General features: G+C 38.3%; 1 protein-coding gene across 4 annotated transcripts in view; it reads left to right on the top strand.

Annotated features, from left to right (window-relative positions):
- Nucleotides 1-20,311, top strand: part of DIDO1 (death inducer-obliterator 1) — a 68,182-nt gene that overhangs the window by 24,400 nt on the left and 23,471 nt on the right. For all 4 annotated transcript variants that reach the window (XM_088154342.1, XM_088154345.1, XM_088154344.1 and 1 more), the window contains 2 exons: nt 766-963; nt 3,124-3,349. In XM_088154342.1, coding sequence (XP_088010468.1) covers nt 766-963; nt 3,124-3,349 — 424 coding nt within the window. The remainder of the gene's footprint in view (nt 1-765; nt 964-3,123; nt 3,350-20,311) is intronic.

Below are 20,311 nucleotides of genomic sequence, written 5' to 3'. Positions count from 1 at the left end.
TATGTGTATGCATTAATGTCATATGAAATGTTTACATTCTGACACCCTAGAAAAGAGCAAAGGTCTTGCAAAATAATTCTTAGCAAGCTGCTTTCTTTTTCTGTGAATTTACTGATTTTCTCATTGTGGTGATAGACAGCCGAAGGATCTATGGTTGCATGAAACCCTTGGCTGCATCTACCAAAGTCCCCCTTGAAATGCAATTGCTGAAAATCAAATACATACTATATATTCTTTTGAGACAGTATAATGAAAATAATAATGTAAAATCTACATTAAAAAAGTCTACATGGCTAATGTACGCACAGGCCTCCAACCCCATGGATTACTGTTTTGCCCTATCTCTTTGCTGAGACAAACCATCCAACCATGTTATGGCTTAGCATAATGTGTTACCCCAGGAAAGGGCAAGAATAAAAATAGAATTTGATGGGAAAATCAGCAATAGAATTTTAAAAAAAAATTCTTATAGCTTTTCTTGTTTATATTGTATGTTAAAAGCAATTATAGCCAGATGTTTAAAATAACAGAAGCACCTGTAATTTGCAAACTGAAACATTACTTGCAAACACAGACATCTTTAATAAAGATAGAAATTTATCTATTTTGAAGGAAAACCGTTGACTCCATCTTTTTCAGAGGAATACATGCATAAATGTTAGCAAGCCGATAAGCAAAACAAAATTCTGTATTATAAGGGATTGTTATATAGCTAAGTAAAAATGTCGAGTATTGCAATAAAATATTCTGTCTGCTACATTTCAGGTAGTTGAAGATCCCGAAGCAGCCAATTGCATTGGCCCAGGGTGCTCTAAGGTGGCTCAGCCAGGTTCAGTATACTGCGGTCATGAGTGCATCCTTAAACATGCTGCTGCCACCATGAAATTCCTCAGTGAAGGCAAAGAACAGAAATCCAAAGAGAAAAGCAGACCCAAAGCTGTTGTCATAAAACCTCAGCCTCTGGTAAGTCTAGGTTGGTGTTAAACAATATAGTCCCTTGGTGACTATTTGACTTCAAGAGATAAATGCCCTTGTATGGTAAAATATTTTAATTATTCATCCAACTACCCTGCAAATTATTTTTGCCTTTTAGTGTACACTGAAACACAGTGTTTCCTGTATTCATATAAAGCTGAATACATCTCTCCATTCTTCACTCGATTTCTGCAGTTGTAAAACCATTAGCATGATAGAGATAACTGTTACAAACACAGAAAAAAAGCGGGGGGGTTCCCAACCACTAAGGAGGTGATACATTGTGCTGCTGGTCACAGAAGGAGTCCACATTCTTTGAAGGCCACCACATTCAAATGTTTAAATACTTGAAAGAAGAGGATAAAATAAAAAAATAGTAAATTACTGTTTTTCTGGAAAATACAGTCAGTATAACTTTGGCGGGTTAGTCCCTGTTTAAAGGCCATCTGAAGCTTATATAATTCTTCCAGAATGCTTCCAAAAACCTTCTTAGCATAACATTCGTATTCCATTATGATTCCATGAACGATTAGATAATTACATAATGCTTGTTGTATCTTGAGTGAGCCAGACAGTTTCGTAAGATATGTTCATCCTGCTGTTGTACTGAAATAGGCAGATAGTGGACTATTGTAATACTGATCCTACCTAACTGATCCCACATTAGTTTGGTCGATCCATTTCTGTAAAAATGGAACAAGAGCTTTGTTGGATTACATTAAAAGTCAATCCAGCCAGACGTTCGGTTAACCACCAGCGATTGCTTCTCAGAAGTCAAATCAGCAGGGCAGAAAGAGTGACCATCCTTCTTGGCCCCTCACTGAATGTTACAGGTATAACACTTCACAGGTTGAAGGTGTCGTGGTTCTATCATTTTTAGTTGTGTTTTAATAAGAGTATTAATAATGGCATATAAATGATATATGAAAACACACATCTGAAATGCATCTTTCAAAATTATGTAAATATTAGCATATCAGCTAAATTAACAGTGAAGATTATAAATAGTCCATTTATAATGCAGTATTACTTTAAAAAAATAATTATTAATTTGTAATATCATATAACCTAAATAGCAGTATAAATATATTACCGTTGCATAAAGAGATGATATGCTTCTTAAAAGAAGAAAAAACCTGTACTAAACTGCTCAGGGAAAAAGCCACAAAAGAAAAGTTCCTAGAAAATAACAAAACAGAAAAAGTAGAAATAACAAAAGTAAAAGTAAATAAAATCCCATCTACATTGTGTTTAATTCAAAATATATAAACAAGTAATTAAAGATTAAAAAACAAAATAGGCTGAAGAATTATGTTTTTTCAATTGCAACTTTATTCAGTTTTTTATCATAAAGGATCATATTGTCCAGTCTTGCCTCTCTGTCTGGATCTAATGTATTTAATAACTTAATAGTTCTGCAAAAATATATATTGGTATACATTGTATCAATCATTACAGGTATTTCTTTATATTTCTTCTTACCCTGCTTTTTAACAAGCTTTCAGAGCAGCTAATGAGCAAGATTCCTGAAGAGTAGTGTTTTTTTTAATATATCAAATGGTAGAAAAAAACACTGTCACCAAGCCATTCTTGGAATATGCATTTTCCTCAGATTTTTTAGAGTTAAGTTTGTTTTAACAACTGTGTAGTGAATTGTTAAAAACTTGAGCATGTTCCTGATTGGTGCGATTCTTGCACTTATTGTATCACTGCAGATTTTTGTTGTGCTTCACGTTTTTCTTAATAATTGAAGATGTGATTAGATCTTGGTTGCCATCACAGTTGTAGTAGCAAAAGTTTCACTGTGCTAAATATTAGTGAAATGTTTTTGTCTTCATTTATTACAAGGTAATTAATGCATGTTAGAAGTGATTCCAAATTGGTGGGTAAAATTAAATAGTGAGATTTTTGGATTAGTGTGCTAGAAATTCAAACAGTCATCAGCAGGAAATACTTCAGGGGCACACAAACGTTCATAATACAAAACGAGGGGCTGTGTCCAGGATGTGATTTCTGCTTGAAGAGGTACAGGTGTACCTTCTTGCATAACCTTATTTGCAATATATCTCAACTGATTTGCCCTCATCCTGTGTCGTGGTGATTTTGTCATTGCAATATATAGTGATTGGGGTTCTGCTGGTTATACAGGTGGGTACCAAACCTTTGTCCATACAGAAGAGACCCATTCCTGAGAAGAGAGAGATGGTGATGAAGAAAACATCGGTGGCCACTGTTAAGACAGAAGCAAACACTCAAACAGTTGCTAAAGAACCAGCCTCAGAGAGCAGCACGCCATCCTGGGCAAGCGATCATAATTATAATGCAGTAAAGCCAGAACAGACTCCTGCCAATTCATCAGCACTGTTGTTCAAATGTATGTATTTCCCAGGGATATTCTTCTGCGGTCATTTATCCTTCCTATCAATACATTTCCACTTTGGCCCCTGCAAAAAGCAGAAAGGGATATTAATGGCTCCCTTGCTCTGTCTTCAAAGATTGACACACACATTTCTCAGGGAGAATTCCAAGGTTCATGCATAGTAATAACAACAACTTGGGTGTTATCTTTTAGTTGTATATAATTGGAATTTAATCTGCAAAGTTATGCATAGTTTTCTTTATGTTCTTCATTGACGATAGCTATGTTCTAACAGAAGGTAGGTGAAATAATTTTTTTCCTTTGCATAAAATTATGTAATGTATGGAGTAATTGTATCTACCGTTAAGATTGGCCCCTGTTATTCTTTTGGATTTTGAATTAGAAATGTCAGAACTTAAAGGCTTTTAAGGGTTTTGAACCCTCAATTTACATCTTTACGCAAACACGCTTTTTTGTCAGTTTTGAGGAGAAAGCTCCTACCAAGAAAATAAATTTCCTGAAGTGCTGCCAGAAGCCTAGCATAAATCCAGATGCTTGTTTTTGTTTTTCACTTTTTTTTTTAAATACGAAAGCTGCTTGCCATATAAGCTCTCATCAAAACAGGAAAAGTAGGCAGAGAATTCTCACCTTGTATATGAATATCTTTAACATCTTGTTAGCTTATGAAGGTAAGTAGATGAATGCTTGATAATGTAAGATCATTCTTCTTTTAGGAACTTTTCATCTTTCTGTTTAAATATGTTACAGTCTGCGGTCTGGATTTCTGTGTTTTTTATTTGTTGTATATCAGTTGAGTCAATGTGAACCTTGATAGAAAGTTCTGGGCATGCAACAGAAATGACTTCATCTTTTCCATAACCTCTGAAGGCTGAGGTTGGCTACATCTTTATAACCATTGGAAGATGGCTTTGGTGGACCCCCTGGAGGAATGGAGCTCCCAGGCTTGAGGAGAAGCCATCGAGTACATCTTCCTGCTCCCCTTCAATTGTGGGGTGTAGCCCTCCATATTTACGATTCTTGCTTGACTGTCATACATGGACGAAGGATTTTGTTTCTAAGGCTTGTGAATCTTGAACCCTTATTTTAAACTCTGTATAGAAGTGTCATAGGATCATAGGGTTGGAAGGGGCCTTGGAGGTCTTCCAGTCCAACACCAAGCAATTGTTCTCAGTCTTTTCATTAATTCAGATGAGCAGTTAAAAATCTCCAAAAGTAATTGGTCTCTTCCCTATGCATATTAGTAATTTTGATACATCAGCAGCCTGAAAGCAACCACTTGTTTTCCCAGCATACATAGGCTTTCTTCCTGCTCCTCTCAGAACTATTTATTTGCTGGGCAGTTCAGGTACTAACAATTTTTCATATAAATGTTGTAGTAAGTAGGATAATAACAAAATTTGAGTCTTTTTCTAAAATTTTGTAAGTAAAAAGGAGATCTGTAGTTGGGTCTGGCTTTTATTGTTGCTGTCAGACATAGAAGTGAATGCAATTCAGTTTATGCTTAGTGAAAAACTTTTCACCATCTTAAGAAGACATTTTGGCTTGATTTTGAAGGTAAGTTAATTACTGTCTTGAAGTTCTTTATGTCCCTTCCAGCTACCAAATACAAATGTGTACATTAAATCAACCCCATTATCCTGCAGTGATTGAAGTTATCCAAGAATGAGTTACTCCTTCCTCTTGGTTTTGTAGGAGAGTTATGGAATATTTGTAGTTAGAAATCAATGGTTAGTATTATGTAGAGTGAGTACAATATGAATTAACCATACACAGAAGTCCAGGTGATGGTTCATCACCTAATGGAGTATGATTGGATCTCAATAGCCACACACAGCAATCTGATTTATATGCCTTTCAGCCTTTGAAAGACACAGCCATGTTGTAGAAAAGGGTAAGTTCAGCGCAGCATTTGGTGTTAATGGCCATGTCACAGTACTTGGTTCCAATTGCTTTTGCATCTGTGTTTACTGTTCACAAATGTCTAAAATAACTTAAAATGTGCGTCTTCTGCTTTGTACCTAAAGTGGGTACTAATGTCCCCAGGTAGTTGGGAAGATCTCCGCTGTAATATCTGGGCTTCAGGGTTTTTTGTTTTTGTTTTTGTTTTTTTTTGAGAGAAAAAAGACTTTTATCTTTAATCTTAATTAGTTGTTAGGTCTTGGAAACATATTGTCCAGCTGAGCTAACTCTCATGCAACCTAGTTCTTAATTCTAGATGTTCCAGATTTTTGGTCGATGGCCTCAAGAAGACATCTAGGGAGACATTGTGTACTCCAGGCCATCAGACAATATTGTTCTTGAGGGAGTTTCAAATGAGAAGAATTACAGATAACTCTAGTAGTCTCACATATAGTACTTGGAGAGGAAAAGCACCATATAAAAGAAAAACCCATTCTTTTCTAGTAGATGAAGGGAAGCCAATAGTGCATTTGGGAGAGAAGAAGGGAGAACAGTTTCAGCATAATATTGCGTCAGCCCAATGATTAAGTCTGCAATGCCAAATTCTGTTTTGAATTTAGCTTAAAAGTGTTGTTTAATTATGAAGTTATTAAGAAAGGGTTATGAAGGGTTATGAAAGGGCAGGTAACATTTGCGATTTGGGGTTAATTTAGCCAGAGAATATCTCATAATAATATCCTTTGCAATACAAGAGGCAGTGAATTATTTATTTAAACCAGATCTTGAATGTAAGTTCCTTATATCTAAAACCAACTCCCAAGGCATTCCACAGTTCTGGAATTTATATCAAACAAATGTATAACATCTTTATGCAGATGAGATTAGAGAATAGAATTTCAGAATACTAACACAGCTGCACCATAAAAGCAAAGCCAGTGAGGCACACCTTGTACCTGCTGTAATTATATCTGTGGTTTATTTTGTATTAGCATTTCAGGCGCTGTGCTTCATTCTGCCTCATTAGTGAATGAAGTAAGATGTTTCATTTACCGTCCCATTCGGAAGGTGCATTGTTTCCTAGCCTTTGACATGGCCTCAGGACAAATGTAGTCACAAAAAGGGTGGTCTTGAGAATCAAAATAATAGACAAAATCATAACATGGTAATAAACCTTAATTGGAAATCCAGCCAATATATCCCAAGGATGGATCTTGTGGCACCCACTGGGTAAAAAAGATAAATTTCTTATATTCTGCTGTTCTCATTACTTTGATTCTGGCTGGCCAGAATCAGAACATTAACCTTTAATATGAATGCATCATTTCACACCTCTTTTTCTTAGTCCCAAGAAAAAAGGGGATTTAGTTGTATGACTAGAGTCAGGAACCAGTAGCTGCCTGGAGTCCCGTAAAAGTGAGATGGGTAGCTATATAAAGCAAAGAAAGAATTGCAGTGAATGTTTTTAAATAGTTTAAAAGCTGTTGTGGTTTTTCTTTTTATAGAAAAACTGAAAAGAATTAGGGGCTTATAAGCAGCCAGATAAAGTAAAAACATCATGCAGTCAAGAATAGGAAGTAAGCCCTTCACAGGGTGAAATAATTACAAAATTATTTTAAACAAAAGGATCAAATTATTGTGCTAATCCAAGTTAAGTCAGTCTTCATTGGAGAAGCAAGGGGTAAACATTCTGACCCTTTTAGCATCACTGCATATATAGCTGCTTTTGTAGTTAACTTTGCCATTTGAAAAAGCCTTGTGCACTGAAGTTAGTGGACATCTCATCAGGTGTGCTTTTCAGAAAAATCGGGGGCAGGTAAGCAGCACCTTGCTCTCTGTTGTGGTTTGCATATCAAAATGTCCTGTACAGAGGACTTACAAGATACTGTGCTCTGACAGAAAATACTCTAGAGACTGAATGAATCTTACATTAGGACATACAGTAGCTCTGAGTTATGTAGCATTTAAGTACAAACACAGTATTCTGCTTTGTGCATAATTAAGACCTAAGAGTACATAATTTTTATTTCTGAAAGCAGTTTAGAAACAGTTGAGTTGCCTTTGTTAATTTGTATTGAAAATCAGAGGTGGTGTCGAAGTGCTACCATACATTTACCTTTATAATTGGAATTTACAGTGATTATAATTTGGTAGGAAAGGTTCTCAAGGCATAGCTTGAATATTCAGATGTTAAAAAAAAACCATTACAATCCTGCATCTAACAGTAAGGAGGCACCTTGAACATGTAAGATCAAGGAAGCCAAATCTGTTTTCCAGTCACATAGAATTTGTTCATTTGAAATTTGTAAGACAAAAGAGGAACATTGCTGGGAAGGGAGAGTTTTTAATCAGTCGGACTTTTCAGCTAAATGGCTAAAAGTTTTGCGTCCCGGAGCACTACAGGCAGAGTACAAAGTTTCAGGCAAAGATTGATATTAAGTAAAGATGATTAAAACACAGTACTTTATGGAATTAAAAGAATCAGGGTTAAGTTCTCATCGAAATGAGGTCACTGGGGAACAGAGGGAATGGATGGATTGGCCCAGTACCTTTATCAGGAACACTCTGATTATTTGAGGCTCCTTTGTGTTGTCCTTTCCAGCCTTTTTTAATCAAATGCTGAACATTATTGCTACATATAATATGTTTTGTTTTTATCGTTTTCTTAAGCTGGCTGAATAACTCATTAGAAATCTTCCACCTCCTTCCCCCCGCAAGTAAAAGGGGTCCTCCATGCTGGTGTATCGTATATCCAGTATTAGAGGCAAAGAATCAGATCCAGGGTGCTGCGGTGGCTTCCGTTGTGCCTGAAAGCAGTGAACGGGAGCTGAAGAGGCCCTCCGTGGAGCAGCATCTTCAAGACCTGCCCGAGAAGATTTAAGCGGTGGGCTGCACCAGATATTGGGGGCGGAGTGTACAAGCTGCAGAATCACACACAGATCTGCGCTGGGGGTGGGAAAGAAAAGCACGTAGATCATTCTTACCCCACAGGCCAACAACTGAGATTTTGAATATTCAAGGAAGACATATAAGTTAAATTCCTAGATAAGTTCTAGACTTTCAGCCCAAGATGCACCAGTTGGGTGTTTTGTGATTGGTGTTGTCTTGAATGATTCGGGGGAACAGCATTGTGAAAACTGGGATTCCTTTCCTGCCTTTAGTAAGACACTGATGACATGTTTGGTAAAAGTCATGCAACCCCTTGCATTCATCCAGTTGACTTGAAAACAGGTTTACTATTTTTGAGAGCCTGTGGGAAACTTGGACATAAAGCTATAGTAATAGCTTATATCTAATTTGATACGCAAGTGCAACCACCTCCCTGTTGGAGGGGCCAGAAAAGTAAAGTCCTTTTTCTCTAATGTTCTAAAGGTGGATGAAGTATAGAGAAGTTGATGCCCTTTTTTTTTTTTTTTTTTTAGTAGCAATGCATTGATGCAAGGGCATGAAATCAAATCCTGATTGTATGCAGTAGCAAACAGTTATGGGTTCCATTTGTTCCAATTAGAGATGAAAACAACTGAAGCTGACCTGAATCAAGAATGAACATGAGTGGTGTGGAACTGGGCTCCTACACGTCTCTTTCATTGTGCTTTTTATAAGGAAATCTGGGCATGAATCTGATAATCTCTCGTCAAATATTGTGCCTGATATTTAAAACTGGTGTTGCTTTCAAATTTGATGAGGCTGGTGAGAGGATATAGTTAACTGCTGCATTAAAAGCATATGTGTAGCAATATCTTCCTCCAATCTCTGATAAATCAGCAGTTGAGGTAGGTGTGGGTGACATCTGCAGAAACTAAATGTTAGGGTTGCAAGAGATATTTACATCCTTTTCAAGCATGCTGCTATAGGAGTTGGGCTCTGCAATGTGATGTGCGTCTTCTAATACAGTGCCCATGCAGACGCAATATGAAAAGCTGCTGTTTGCGGTAAGTAACTTTGTAGAGTGTCTACACCATTTGTTTGTCTTAGGTTGTTTTTCAGGTAAATAGAAGTGCATGGAGTGGGCTTCCTTTTGTGAGTAAAATACCCCTTCGGCAAGAGTTCAAGCTCATATTTTCTCATTTTGGATGGGTTTTAAGTATCTTGGTCCCCATGGTTTAATCATTCCTCTAGGAATATATTTCATTCCATGTGTGTACAGATCATTAAAAACCTGTGTTAAAATAGAACAATACAATTTTATAATTCTATAACTGTTGTCAGTACATAAATAATAAAAAGTTGTGGGAAGTCAACTGTTACCACATTTAATTAAACACATTCGTGCTCTTAGATGCCAAAACAAAAGAGGAAAATGTCAACTTCAACCAAATCATAGCAACATGGCAAAAAAGCAATCTGCGCAGTGTATCAGCACTTGAAGGGCTCTGCATCTGTTTGTAGTCCATTAGCTTAGCCTGCATTTCAGTATTTCATTCACCGGAAGGTAAACGTACAGTACAAGAACAATCTTGGCTCACTTTTGAGAAGGGGGTTGCAGAGGAATTCAAAATTCTCAGCACTGTGAGCTGTTTGATTTTTCCTGGGTGTAGCAGAATTGAAATAAGACCTCTAGAGGTTTTAGTCTGCTGCATATTTCTCCCAATACTCCCAGCTTTACAGAATGGACATCTGGGGATAAGAAACACAAGATTCCTGTGAACCAGCTATTGTGGAAATCATTAGAATATTGCAAATCATTTCAGATGGATAATTAACATCTCTTCCCAGAAATCAACGTAATAAGTTGTTTTATTTTGTAAGTCAATTGGTGTGCAGAATCTCAGCCGACGTTTATAAATCTCACACTGAAAATCCTGAAGATAGATGGGAAGCGATCCCCCAAGTGAGATTTAAGTCCTCTTTCCTATATTACCAAACCCCCTTGTTTGTGGTTCCATTTCACGAGTGCTTTGGAAGGTTCAATGCTCTGAATTGCAGGATCTCATTGGCCTTTCCCAGCCTCTTATACACCAACAGAAGCAACTTAGTTTTAAGTTGAGGGGGAATGGTGGTGCAGTGTCTACCCTACCACACTCTTTTGGCCCTTGCCTCTGTTCTCACTTCACCTTTGCACTGTTGCTGGTTTTCAGATTATGTGGGAAGCCTTTGTAAAAAGCAGTTCTGTGTGCTGGTCAGTTGATCAATAACATGTCACCAGGTCTGCTACTAATATATATTTTACTGAAGAGATTGAAATAGCGGAATTCAAATTGGCCCGACTTAGTGCACATACAGTTCCTATATAGTTTAGAATAACGGCAGTAGTTATATCAGCAAGACACTTAGATTTATGCTCAGGTTTGTTTATTTTTTCTGGTTTCCTTGCCCTGATTCCATCTGAAACAGAAAACTAAGACTACACACACCCCACAGTAAGCTGAAATAGAATTTGCTTGCTGTGGGCTTAGCCTATTGTGTGAATTGAAGTAGTATGGTTTGTAAAGCATGATTTCTGGCATAGTGTGAGGCTTGTTCACTCCAAAAGTAGCTGTTTTGATTTTCCTTTCCGGGATATTAATAGTGTCCACTGCACTTACTTGTAAGTTTGTTTTTATTGTTTCAGATAACATAATTCTAGGAATGTTCTGTGAGCGGAGTAAGTTAGCCATATTCAAATGTAAGATTAAGGATAATTACAATCTCATCTCAATCCACAAAATGCTTAACCTATCCTGTTCACCTTGGAATAGGTTAGGCATTTGGATTTAATTGAGAATTTATGTAATGGGAAAAGACAGGAGCAAAGTTAGGAGCAATATGTAGCAGTAAGGAAGTACCTCTGCATTTTTGCACTTCAGTGAGGGATAAAATCTTAAGTAAACTCATGCTGGGAATGATACCCAAATTCTGCCCTTTTGTAGCCTGTAAGCTACTGCTTCTATACAAAGATCAAAAATATTTTTAATCTTAACATTTACCCAACCCTAAAAGTATTTTAATGATGGCTGGCCTTCATTATGATGTATAGCCTTCGACAATACATATTTTAATGATATTTAAGAAATTTGTCTTCAGTGAATCTGAGGGTGATATAGATAGGACATGGCTTAAATATGAACGCTGCCTCTGCTCCTCAAAATGGGCATAATATGTTACAGTACATTCAGTTGTGTACTGACTCAAAAGTATTCATATACCAGTCCCTACTCGTGACAGTCATTTTATGCAGAAGTAGTAATTATAACACCCACAAACCAGGTATGGGCTTTAATTCAACACCACCTTGTGGACTGTATCCATGGATTGTGCACAGGTCTGCCTCAGCATGGGAGACCGTGTTACTCATATGTCTTCAGCATGTAACTAAGAGGCCATGTGCTTTCTCTCCATGGGATATGCCATCATAGCGATGAAACTTCTAGGAATCGGATCTGCCACTCCAGGAAGAGGGATCTCATGCAAGGAAGCAGACGTAAGAATGAGCTGATTATCGTGACTAAGTGTTCTTCAGTTCTTTTTGTGGTGGTTCTCCACAAAGATCAGTGCAAATCCAGCTCTGGGTCATTGCTTTTTCAGGAGGAAAGGAAGTTAAATTTAGAGGAAGATATCTCTCCCCTTGAAAGGTTAATACTGGATCTTCAAATCCTTTCCAACCATTCAATATTGTCAGGTTCAGATGTAGCAACAATTCTCACAATGGAATTATTTGGCTGTGGAAAAGAAGGGAGCTGAGCAGGACCTTTCTGCCCTTCTTTGCCGTTTAAAGCCAATCAGCTTAAGTTAATCTGGGCCCTGCATCAAGAAGATGCTTTGAAACTGGCAGCCTGTCTGCTGTTCATCTTGGCATTGCACTACCGTGACTACGTAGGCTTTTTCTATGGCTGGAACATCTATTGCACAAGGTGATGTCACAAAATGAGAATTACAAATGAGTATCGGAAGTTCCAGAATTGAAGTATCAGTTGAAGGAAACTTGATGATGGCCGTCTTTCCCCTCTCCCCTAAACCATTCTCAGCTTTGGGTGCACATTTACGATGCGTCAATTAGGACATGACAATAATTCTCAGTTAAAATTCTTGTGCTAATTATTTTGATGGAAAATAGCATATTTCTCTAAAGTGCAACAGGATGAATAAATCTCCATCTGCAACAGCTATATTGAAAAGGCTATCTCTACGTCTCTCTTGACTACCCTCCTGCTGCTCTGCTTAATGCCCAGAGCCCCAAAGTGATCGTGTAATCCACACACCCCATGAAAGGGGTGGGGTGCTTTCTGAAGTTGAAAAACTTCATGGCATGAGTTTGTCAGGCTGTTAACACAGATGCAGTTGCATACTTGTAAAGCATTGACTGGAAGCTGAAAGATTATCCCCTTCCCTCAGTTTAAATAAACAGACTAGCTGATTTAATGGGATTTAAGAGCTGTTTTACTGTAAGCGAAGCCCAAGTAATGCCATGGAACTGATAATTAAAATGATTTCCTCTCGAAAAAGCATATTTAAAAGTACTAAATTGTATAGCAAGTTGCAAGCATGCTCATAGTGTGCTAATCTCCCTAAAGTATATTATTTTGTTTTATATAGTTATCAAAATAAAAATAATTGAATTGAGCCCTGAGCATAGGAGTAGTTGGGTACAGCACTCCTAAGTCTGCTAGTCAGCTGGTCTGCTAGGGTGTTCATGTTACAGGGAAGTCTATTTAAAGAGATTTTTTGTATTATATACACAAGCCCTGTGTACTCCTTTTTGTTGGCTAGGCTGTACAGAAATGCAACTTCTAAGTGAAAAATCATTTACTTGAGAACTGACAATGATAACCTGTGTCACAGCCAAGGATAAAACCTCATCCTTTGTATTTTGCACTTTAGAAACCTAAAACCTTCATGTTGACCATACCACCCCCTTCATCCCCACTGTGTGCTGGAATGCAAATACGCACACTGTTAGTAAATGCCAGAACAAAAGCAGCATGCTTCCTTTCTCGGGGAAAACTTCAAGAACAGTGTCAAAGAACTAAATTTCGGGGGGGGGAGCCCAAATACTTTAAGATTCTGGGTTGCGTTATTGCAACTATTACAGTGGGATCATCTAGTAATGTAAAATCAGATTATGGCACTGCCATCACATCTGGGGAAAGTGAAGCCTTTCCCTTTGATTTTGAAAAGGCTTATTTTTGTGAAAAATTGAGAGCCACCACATTTCTTTCAGTCAAAGGGGGAGGTTTCAGTTGTAGATTAAATCTATTGTGGATGTTAGCCAACAAACATTCAGGCCCTTTTGGACTGTATATGCTTAAGTGTTACAATGTCGATTTACCTTTGTAAGGATGAACTAGTGATACTGGGTTGGTGTCTGACTTTGGGATATTCTGGGGTCACACTAAACTCTCTCCAATCCTCCAACTACACAGTTTTCATTTCCATGCAGCTCCTGCTTCAATTCACCACAATTTTCCTATTGCATAAGCTCAGAATTGTGACTCTTTTTTTTTTTTATGGCTAACGGTTTGAAATACACTTATTTAAGCTACCCACTTTTAAAACATTGGGATAAGTTAGGATGGCAGTTTTCTCTGCTTTGTCTTTTCCTGAAAGTTGGTGAAAAATCAGGAAAATGCAAGGGTGACCTTTTGGGGTCTTTTCTAGGCCTTGGAAAAGAGCTGTAACCGTAGCTAGAACAGATGGGTAACACTGGTTAATTGGAAGCAGGAGCAACAAACTTCCAAACTGCTGAAAATAAGGAACAGGGAGAAGGCATGGGAGTGCAGAAAGAGGCGAGGTGGTCACATTTAGTTGAGTCCTAATTGACCACAGCACTGAAATGCAGCGAGACAGTCACAACTGCAAGTGTCCAGTGCATTCCTTTGCAGCAGTTCTTTCCGTAGCGGTCCTGAGAGTGCAAACCCTTGTCCTGGGGCAGTCATAGTCTGCTTCCTGCAAGGAACGAGAGAGAAACAGAGTGTGATCCCCATCGGCTCAAACCAGATTAAACCAGCCCTCCCGTTGGTGCAAACTTAGAGGGGGGACACCTATGCCTCTAACCCAGGAATGCACAGTTTGGGGCTGGGGTGAACTTAGGACTGGGACCTTGAATAACATGCTGGGAGGGTGAGTTCCATAAAGAGGACAGGGCCAGAACCAAACTAGATGAATACATTAAATTAAGCTTAATTGTAATCTTACATTAATTCCTTACAATTAAATATTTTATTTCCCATTCTCCTGCTGTCACATTAAAAACTACCATTCACAGTCAGTGTTTTTCCATGCCTCTTCTATGAGAGGATGTAATTATGCATTTCTGATCTTAAGGAATTCCCTGGATTATAAGTAATAGAAAGGATTCCCCCCCTTCTTTATTTTTCACCTAAGAACCCCACTCATAATTAAGTTTCACCCATCCTGAAGTGCAACTGACCAGACTCTGCATCAAGTGCCATAAATGACATGAACAACAGACATTTCTGTCATTGCTGGACAAGAAATTTGGCAGATGTTTGGAGAAAATCTTGGCTGTTGGCCAACCCCCCCCCCCCAAGTGTTAATTCAATACCGGCTTATAAAGTACATTAGAGTGACACACTTTCATTCTTTGGATTTGTGTCACGTTTGCTTAAAAGGTTGGTTACTACCGTATACTTCAAACAATAAAAATAAATGTCTGTAGGAGACTTGAAGCTCTGAGCTGTTGCTTTAATAAGAGTCAATTCAACTGCATTTCTTTCCGTTAATCCAATGTGACTTTCTGCTTTTGATAAGACTTCGGAAGAGTTAACAGTCATTCCTTTAGAAGATTGCACTGTTGCTTTCAAACATCTTTGTTTAAAATGTTAACAATAGAATTACTCTTCAAGAATTCACTCGTCTTTCCAAAGTTAAATGACTTTCAGCAGGGAAGTGGATCGCTCTGTGTCTTGAATCCCTTACTGATTCAACACAAGTTCCCAAGTTGCTTCTTTTCCTGAACGGGAAAAGCTGTTTTTGAAGTCATCTCTCTCTGGAAGTTGACCACTGTTCACCCACTGCGCCATTTACTCTAAAGGAAAAATTGGCCTTTCTTTTCATTGTTCCTAGGCACCGTAAATGTAGTAAATGTCACTTTCATAATTCATGATTTGTCAGCTCAAATGTCAGACTGAAATAGTTTTACTTGCCCCCCCCCCTTTCTGTTGCTCAGATAGATTGGAGTTGTCTAGTCTGAATGGAAATAATCATGCTAATTTATGCTGGTTGCGGTAGGATGGAATCCCCCTTATGCTATTCCTGGTCAGGTGTCCACCCCGGCATCCTCTTGAGTCTTGGGAGGGACAATCACCATTGGACTTCGGCATGAATCGCATCATAAATCCTTCCTTTCCTCCCTCCACCTTCAAGCCTGAGAGCTTCCTTCCCACAATTACTGGGTCCAGGCTGAAGTCCGCAGCTGCCTCTTGTGCTCGCCTCTGGGCTCCAACTCTGCTACTCAGCTGGTCTTTCAAGATCTCATCCTCATTCCCTGAATGGAAGCGCAAAAGGCTTGGCTGCAATCTGAGCCCTAATCTGCTTTGGTGGTTTGTTTGGTTTTTTTTTTTTTCCCCGCATACGAATAGTGTTTGAAGATACAGCCTGTTTTTTTCCTCCTGCCCTGCTGTTTCCAAGATGTTGATCACCGACCTGAATACCTAGGGGGGAGGGAAGTGGGTGCCTGTCCTAGCACCATTGTTTCTGAGGGCTCCCTCTCCTCTCGGCAGTGCACAATGATGGGGAACAGCAGAACCGTCGAGCCGAGCCCATGGGGAAAGCAATCCCCACTGAATTTCATTTCTCCTGTGGGGACTTTCATCATCTTCCCTCTTCCAGTAAGATTGGGCTCTTCCCTCATGACATTGCATGCTTTTATTTAACATGTTAGAACTCTGTTGATTTTCCTTAAAACATTCCTTGCCATTCGGCACTTTCTACTTCGAGGGACTTGGCGGGTTCACACCTGCCTAGTTCCAATAGTTCTGTATCAGGTGATTCGTGTCTCAAGCTTTAATACATACGATGGAGGTATGTATTTGAGGAATTTCAGACGAAGCCACCTTCAAATCTCCTATGCATAAGACTTGCAAAGGTCTTTCCTCTGCATATACAAGGATTCTAGGAGTTTCCCCTCAGTGCCTCTATACAGATTGGGGCCAGGGCTCAGTCTTACAGTGGCAGTAACAGAACAATGGAAAGTTTCTGCTGGAGTTAATGAATCGAAAGGAACTCTGATTTTGCTGACTTCCAGGCTTAGCAAGGAGAAAAAAATGGCTAGCCAAAATTACTCCCAAGGATAGTTCTGGCATTTGCTAAGAATGGATCATTGCAAGTTCTGGGTGCCATTCCTGTGTTTCAAAACTAGATTTTAAAGAAGCCCAATACAAATCACATTGCTTAGCATATATATAGTAAAGCAAAAGTGTTAAATCTCCCACATGATATCCCTATTATTGTTAGTAGGACATATTTTATAAGTAGCCTCAACCAATTTGTAACAACCAAATTTCCCTTGAGAAATAAAAAAATCCAGTCACTTCTCAACTGTATTTTAATGATTTCATCAGGTATGTGTTGCCAGTGCAATGTCAGGGTTGGCTTGGTTTTTTTTTAATCATCCAAGTAAAGGATAGAAGCTGTTTAAAACATAGCTGGGGTTTCCTGAACGCTGCAAACGTCCCCAATATGACAATCTTTGAACAGACTTTCTGAGAAAATAAAGGGCTGTGTCTGGTGGCATTGCCACTTTGGGAAGCCTTTCCCAGACTTGGTGAAGCATATTCAAGGATGTTCTGTTCCTCTGATCATCAGAAACAAAGGGCAAAGAACTAAACTGATTTGCTTCTTAGACTTCGACAAAGTTAAGCAAATAATATTAAGTGATCTAAACTTTTAAGTTATTCCATGTTCGTAAATGCCAGTGGTAGTACTGCAAACTATTGTATTTAATAATTTTGGCCCTGTATTTTACTGGATTTTATTTAAAAAGAAAAGGTGAATGTAAAAGTGCTAAAATGAAACCACTCCAATTGATACTGAAATTTACCTGTGAACTTCGATAATCAGATTTGGATTTCTAGTGACCTGGTTTTCTTGAATTACTGGCCTGACAGGCAGATTTCCTGATGGGAGGCAGTCACTAGAGTGTGCTAACATAGCATCAGGTGCTTATGCTGCTGTCACCAGCTGATCTTGGGGACACTAATTCAGTAGAGTTGCAAGGTGATGCCACTGGCTGGCCAAGTGTTGCTGTCAAGCAGGCTGGTCCTGTTTTGTGGAGGGATACAGTCCTCACATAACATCTCTGGCCACATCCACAGTGCTATGAAATGGCTGAGAGCATTAAGGGAGAGAAGAGTTAATGTTTGCTCAATGGCAATGGCCGTCGTCCACTGATGAGTAACACACAGCATGCCCAAATCAATGCTTGCATTAAGGATTGGGCAGAGCTCTCTATACTGGAGACCTGGAGGCAGCTGGCAGTTACACATGCCTAACAATTGGCAGCCAACTTTCATAATGAAATTTCAACTGATAGTGCAGCAGGATAAAGTTGGCATGCATAGACAACCCTTAATCTACATCAACACAATCCAAAATGGGTGTTACCTGATATTACACACCTGGGGGGAAACTATATGACAGATTGCTCCACAATATTGATTCTTAAGCCATGGAAACTGACATGATGTAAAGTGGGTTCTTAATTTGATTTTGTAGCTTATCTGCATTTGATAATTGCCAAGAGAATAAGCACAAACGAATGAACTTCCTAATTTGCATTACATGTTTTTCTTGTGCCTCACAAAATATCACAAACAGTTGTGCATATGTAGCTGATGCATATATAGTTCATCAATTCCAAAATCAAAATGTGAAAGCCTATGTGTTGTGTCAGGGAGAAGGTATGGACAGAACAACAACTACTCTGGGAGCTGGCTGTACTGTGTTTAAACAAGCCAGAATGAATTTCCTAGTTGGGAATCAAGTGCTTGATTAATAAGTTTGGGGAGAACAGAAAACTACAAGCAACTTCAGTGTCCTGTTAGCCCATCATCATAACCCATGTTTATAGTCAGTAAGCCAACAACATGATTTTGGCATGATTTACTATCCTTGAACTGTGATTTATCCACTGACAAAGCACTCAACATCACATTCAATTAAAAACAGTTGCACAGTGGCTTACAGTGATATGTAAGCCCATGCACAGATTGTGATTTTACATGGGTGAACATTAATGAGAACTTTCACCTTAAATCCGTTACAGCACAACCAAGGCATAGTGTGCCATTTCAATTCTAGGACTTTTCCTGGAACTAAATGAGTGCCCAAAATCCTAATTGTAATGTTGGTTGGGAATAATAATTTCAACTAATCAGTATAGTTGACCATGGCTATACCATCTTTGGTTTCTACTAACAATGGTTTCCTGGAGAGGTAACTGGAATAGTTTGATGGTATTGGGGTTGAGCAATAAGATTAATGTAGACCATGAGTACAATGCGTGCAAATGCAGCAACTTCAATATGCTTAATATACTCCAAAGAGATCTGAAAGCTGGTGACATTGTTCTTTTGAGTAGTCATTCCAAAAGTCAGGATCTCATGGAGTAGCTTCTAGGTGAAGATAGCTCCCCGGCCATTTGTGATTGGCAAAGTAGTACTAAGTGTTTCTGTGAGGAGGATTATTTTATGTGTATGGATGGTTTTGAATTGAAGTTTCTGTGCTGTGGGTTTGGCAACGTGAATGGAAAAAGGACCAGGTATCCTTTCGCTTAGTAAGCAAAAATCATTATTAAAAGCATATATGTGCTAGCATGTTATGAAAATGATTGCATGTTCAATAAATATGATGTATCTCTGTCCTTATAGCTGGTATAGTGAAGTATTACAGGTGATAAATGATCTATAGCTTCACAGATTTTTCCAAATGGAGATTAATCTGTCAAGGCCCATTTAATCAGGTTCTAAATAATTATGAACCAGATCTGTGAACTCGGAAACACTTGAGCCTTGCTGCTCCCAACAGGAGTGAACTCAGTGCCCATTCTTTCTGTTTTCAGCCAGCATTATCCTCTTCAACCAGGCCTTTAGAGATCAAGTTAGTTTAACAGTCGTTTTAATTGCTTTTCTAAGTTTATATTTAATTTTTTCTTGTCAACCCCATTCAGTCGCTTACAAAAAGTGAAATATGAATCAGTACAATAAATGCATTTATTTGGATGGAATTGTTGATCCTGCACAGCACAATATTTTCAGATCTGGAGGAAACTTCAGAAATTGGCTCTTTGTTTGAATTGTGGCATGGATAACAACTGCTCAGTAAACCAAGTTCGGATTACAAATATCACTAGGGAATTCAAAAGTACCCTGTATGAACCTAAGTAGCTTTTTTCCCCAAGTCACTGAAAATAAATACTTTGAAGTAGAATAGAGATCAGGTGACTATCATGGATTTGTTGGTCAAAAGACTATCTAAAGTTAGAATCTTATATCTGATAAGGACATGGACATCCAGTTTATCCATTGAGGTCCTTGTAGAAGTCTTGACCTACTCAAATAGTATTTTACAAATTTTCTGTTCGGTCAAGTGAACTGAAAAAGTTAACTATCAAGAAGACTTAACGCAGATAACTGGAAATAATTTCACATTGTGGCAAGCTTAGTTTGATCAGGAATCCTTGCCAACAAAGGTAGGATAGCAATTTTCTAATTTTGTTCAGGCTCAATTATGCCTTCTTATAAAGCAGATGTTGTTTAGGAGTCTATAAAATAAAGCAAATCTCACTGTTATGGGTATATCTGGATTAAAACAGATTTTGAATACCTAATTGTGCAAATTAATAGTATAATAAGTTTGTCTCCTATTGTCCTTGGTGTCATACCTCTACAAATGATGCGTGGTGTGTTCTCTGGATCCTACTCAGCTTGTGTAATATTAACATAGAGTTCTGTATGTTATTCTGTATCTCTGTGGCTCAAGATGGCAACTTCTTGCTGTGCACACAACAGCAGCAATTAAGCCTACCAGATTTCTACATTTTCAGTAACTCAATAATAAAACATTTTACACTATGCATGATTGTAAGGTTTTTTTTTTAATGAACTGGGAATACAGCATGCCATG

Source organism: Python bivittatus, unplaced genomic scaffold (genome assembly GCF_059951505.1).
Source record: "Python bivittatus isolate LINGU-HERP-01145 unplaced genomic scaffold, Pbiv_v1 ctg000700_np1212, whole genome shotgun sequence".
Lineage (NCBI taxonomy): Eukaryota > Metazoa > Chordata > Lepidosauria > Squamata > Pythonidae > Python > Python bivittatus.
The sequence above is the reverse complement of the archived record's forward strand: the minus strand, read 5'-3'. Positions and strand labels throughout refer to the sequence as shown.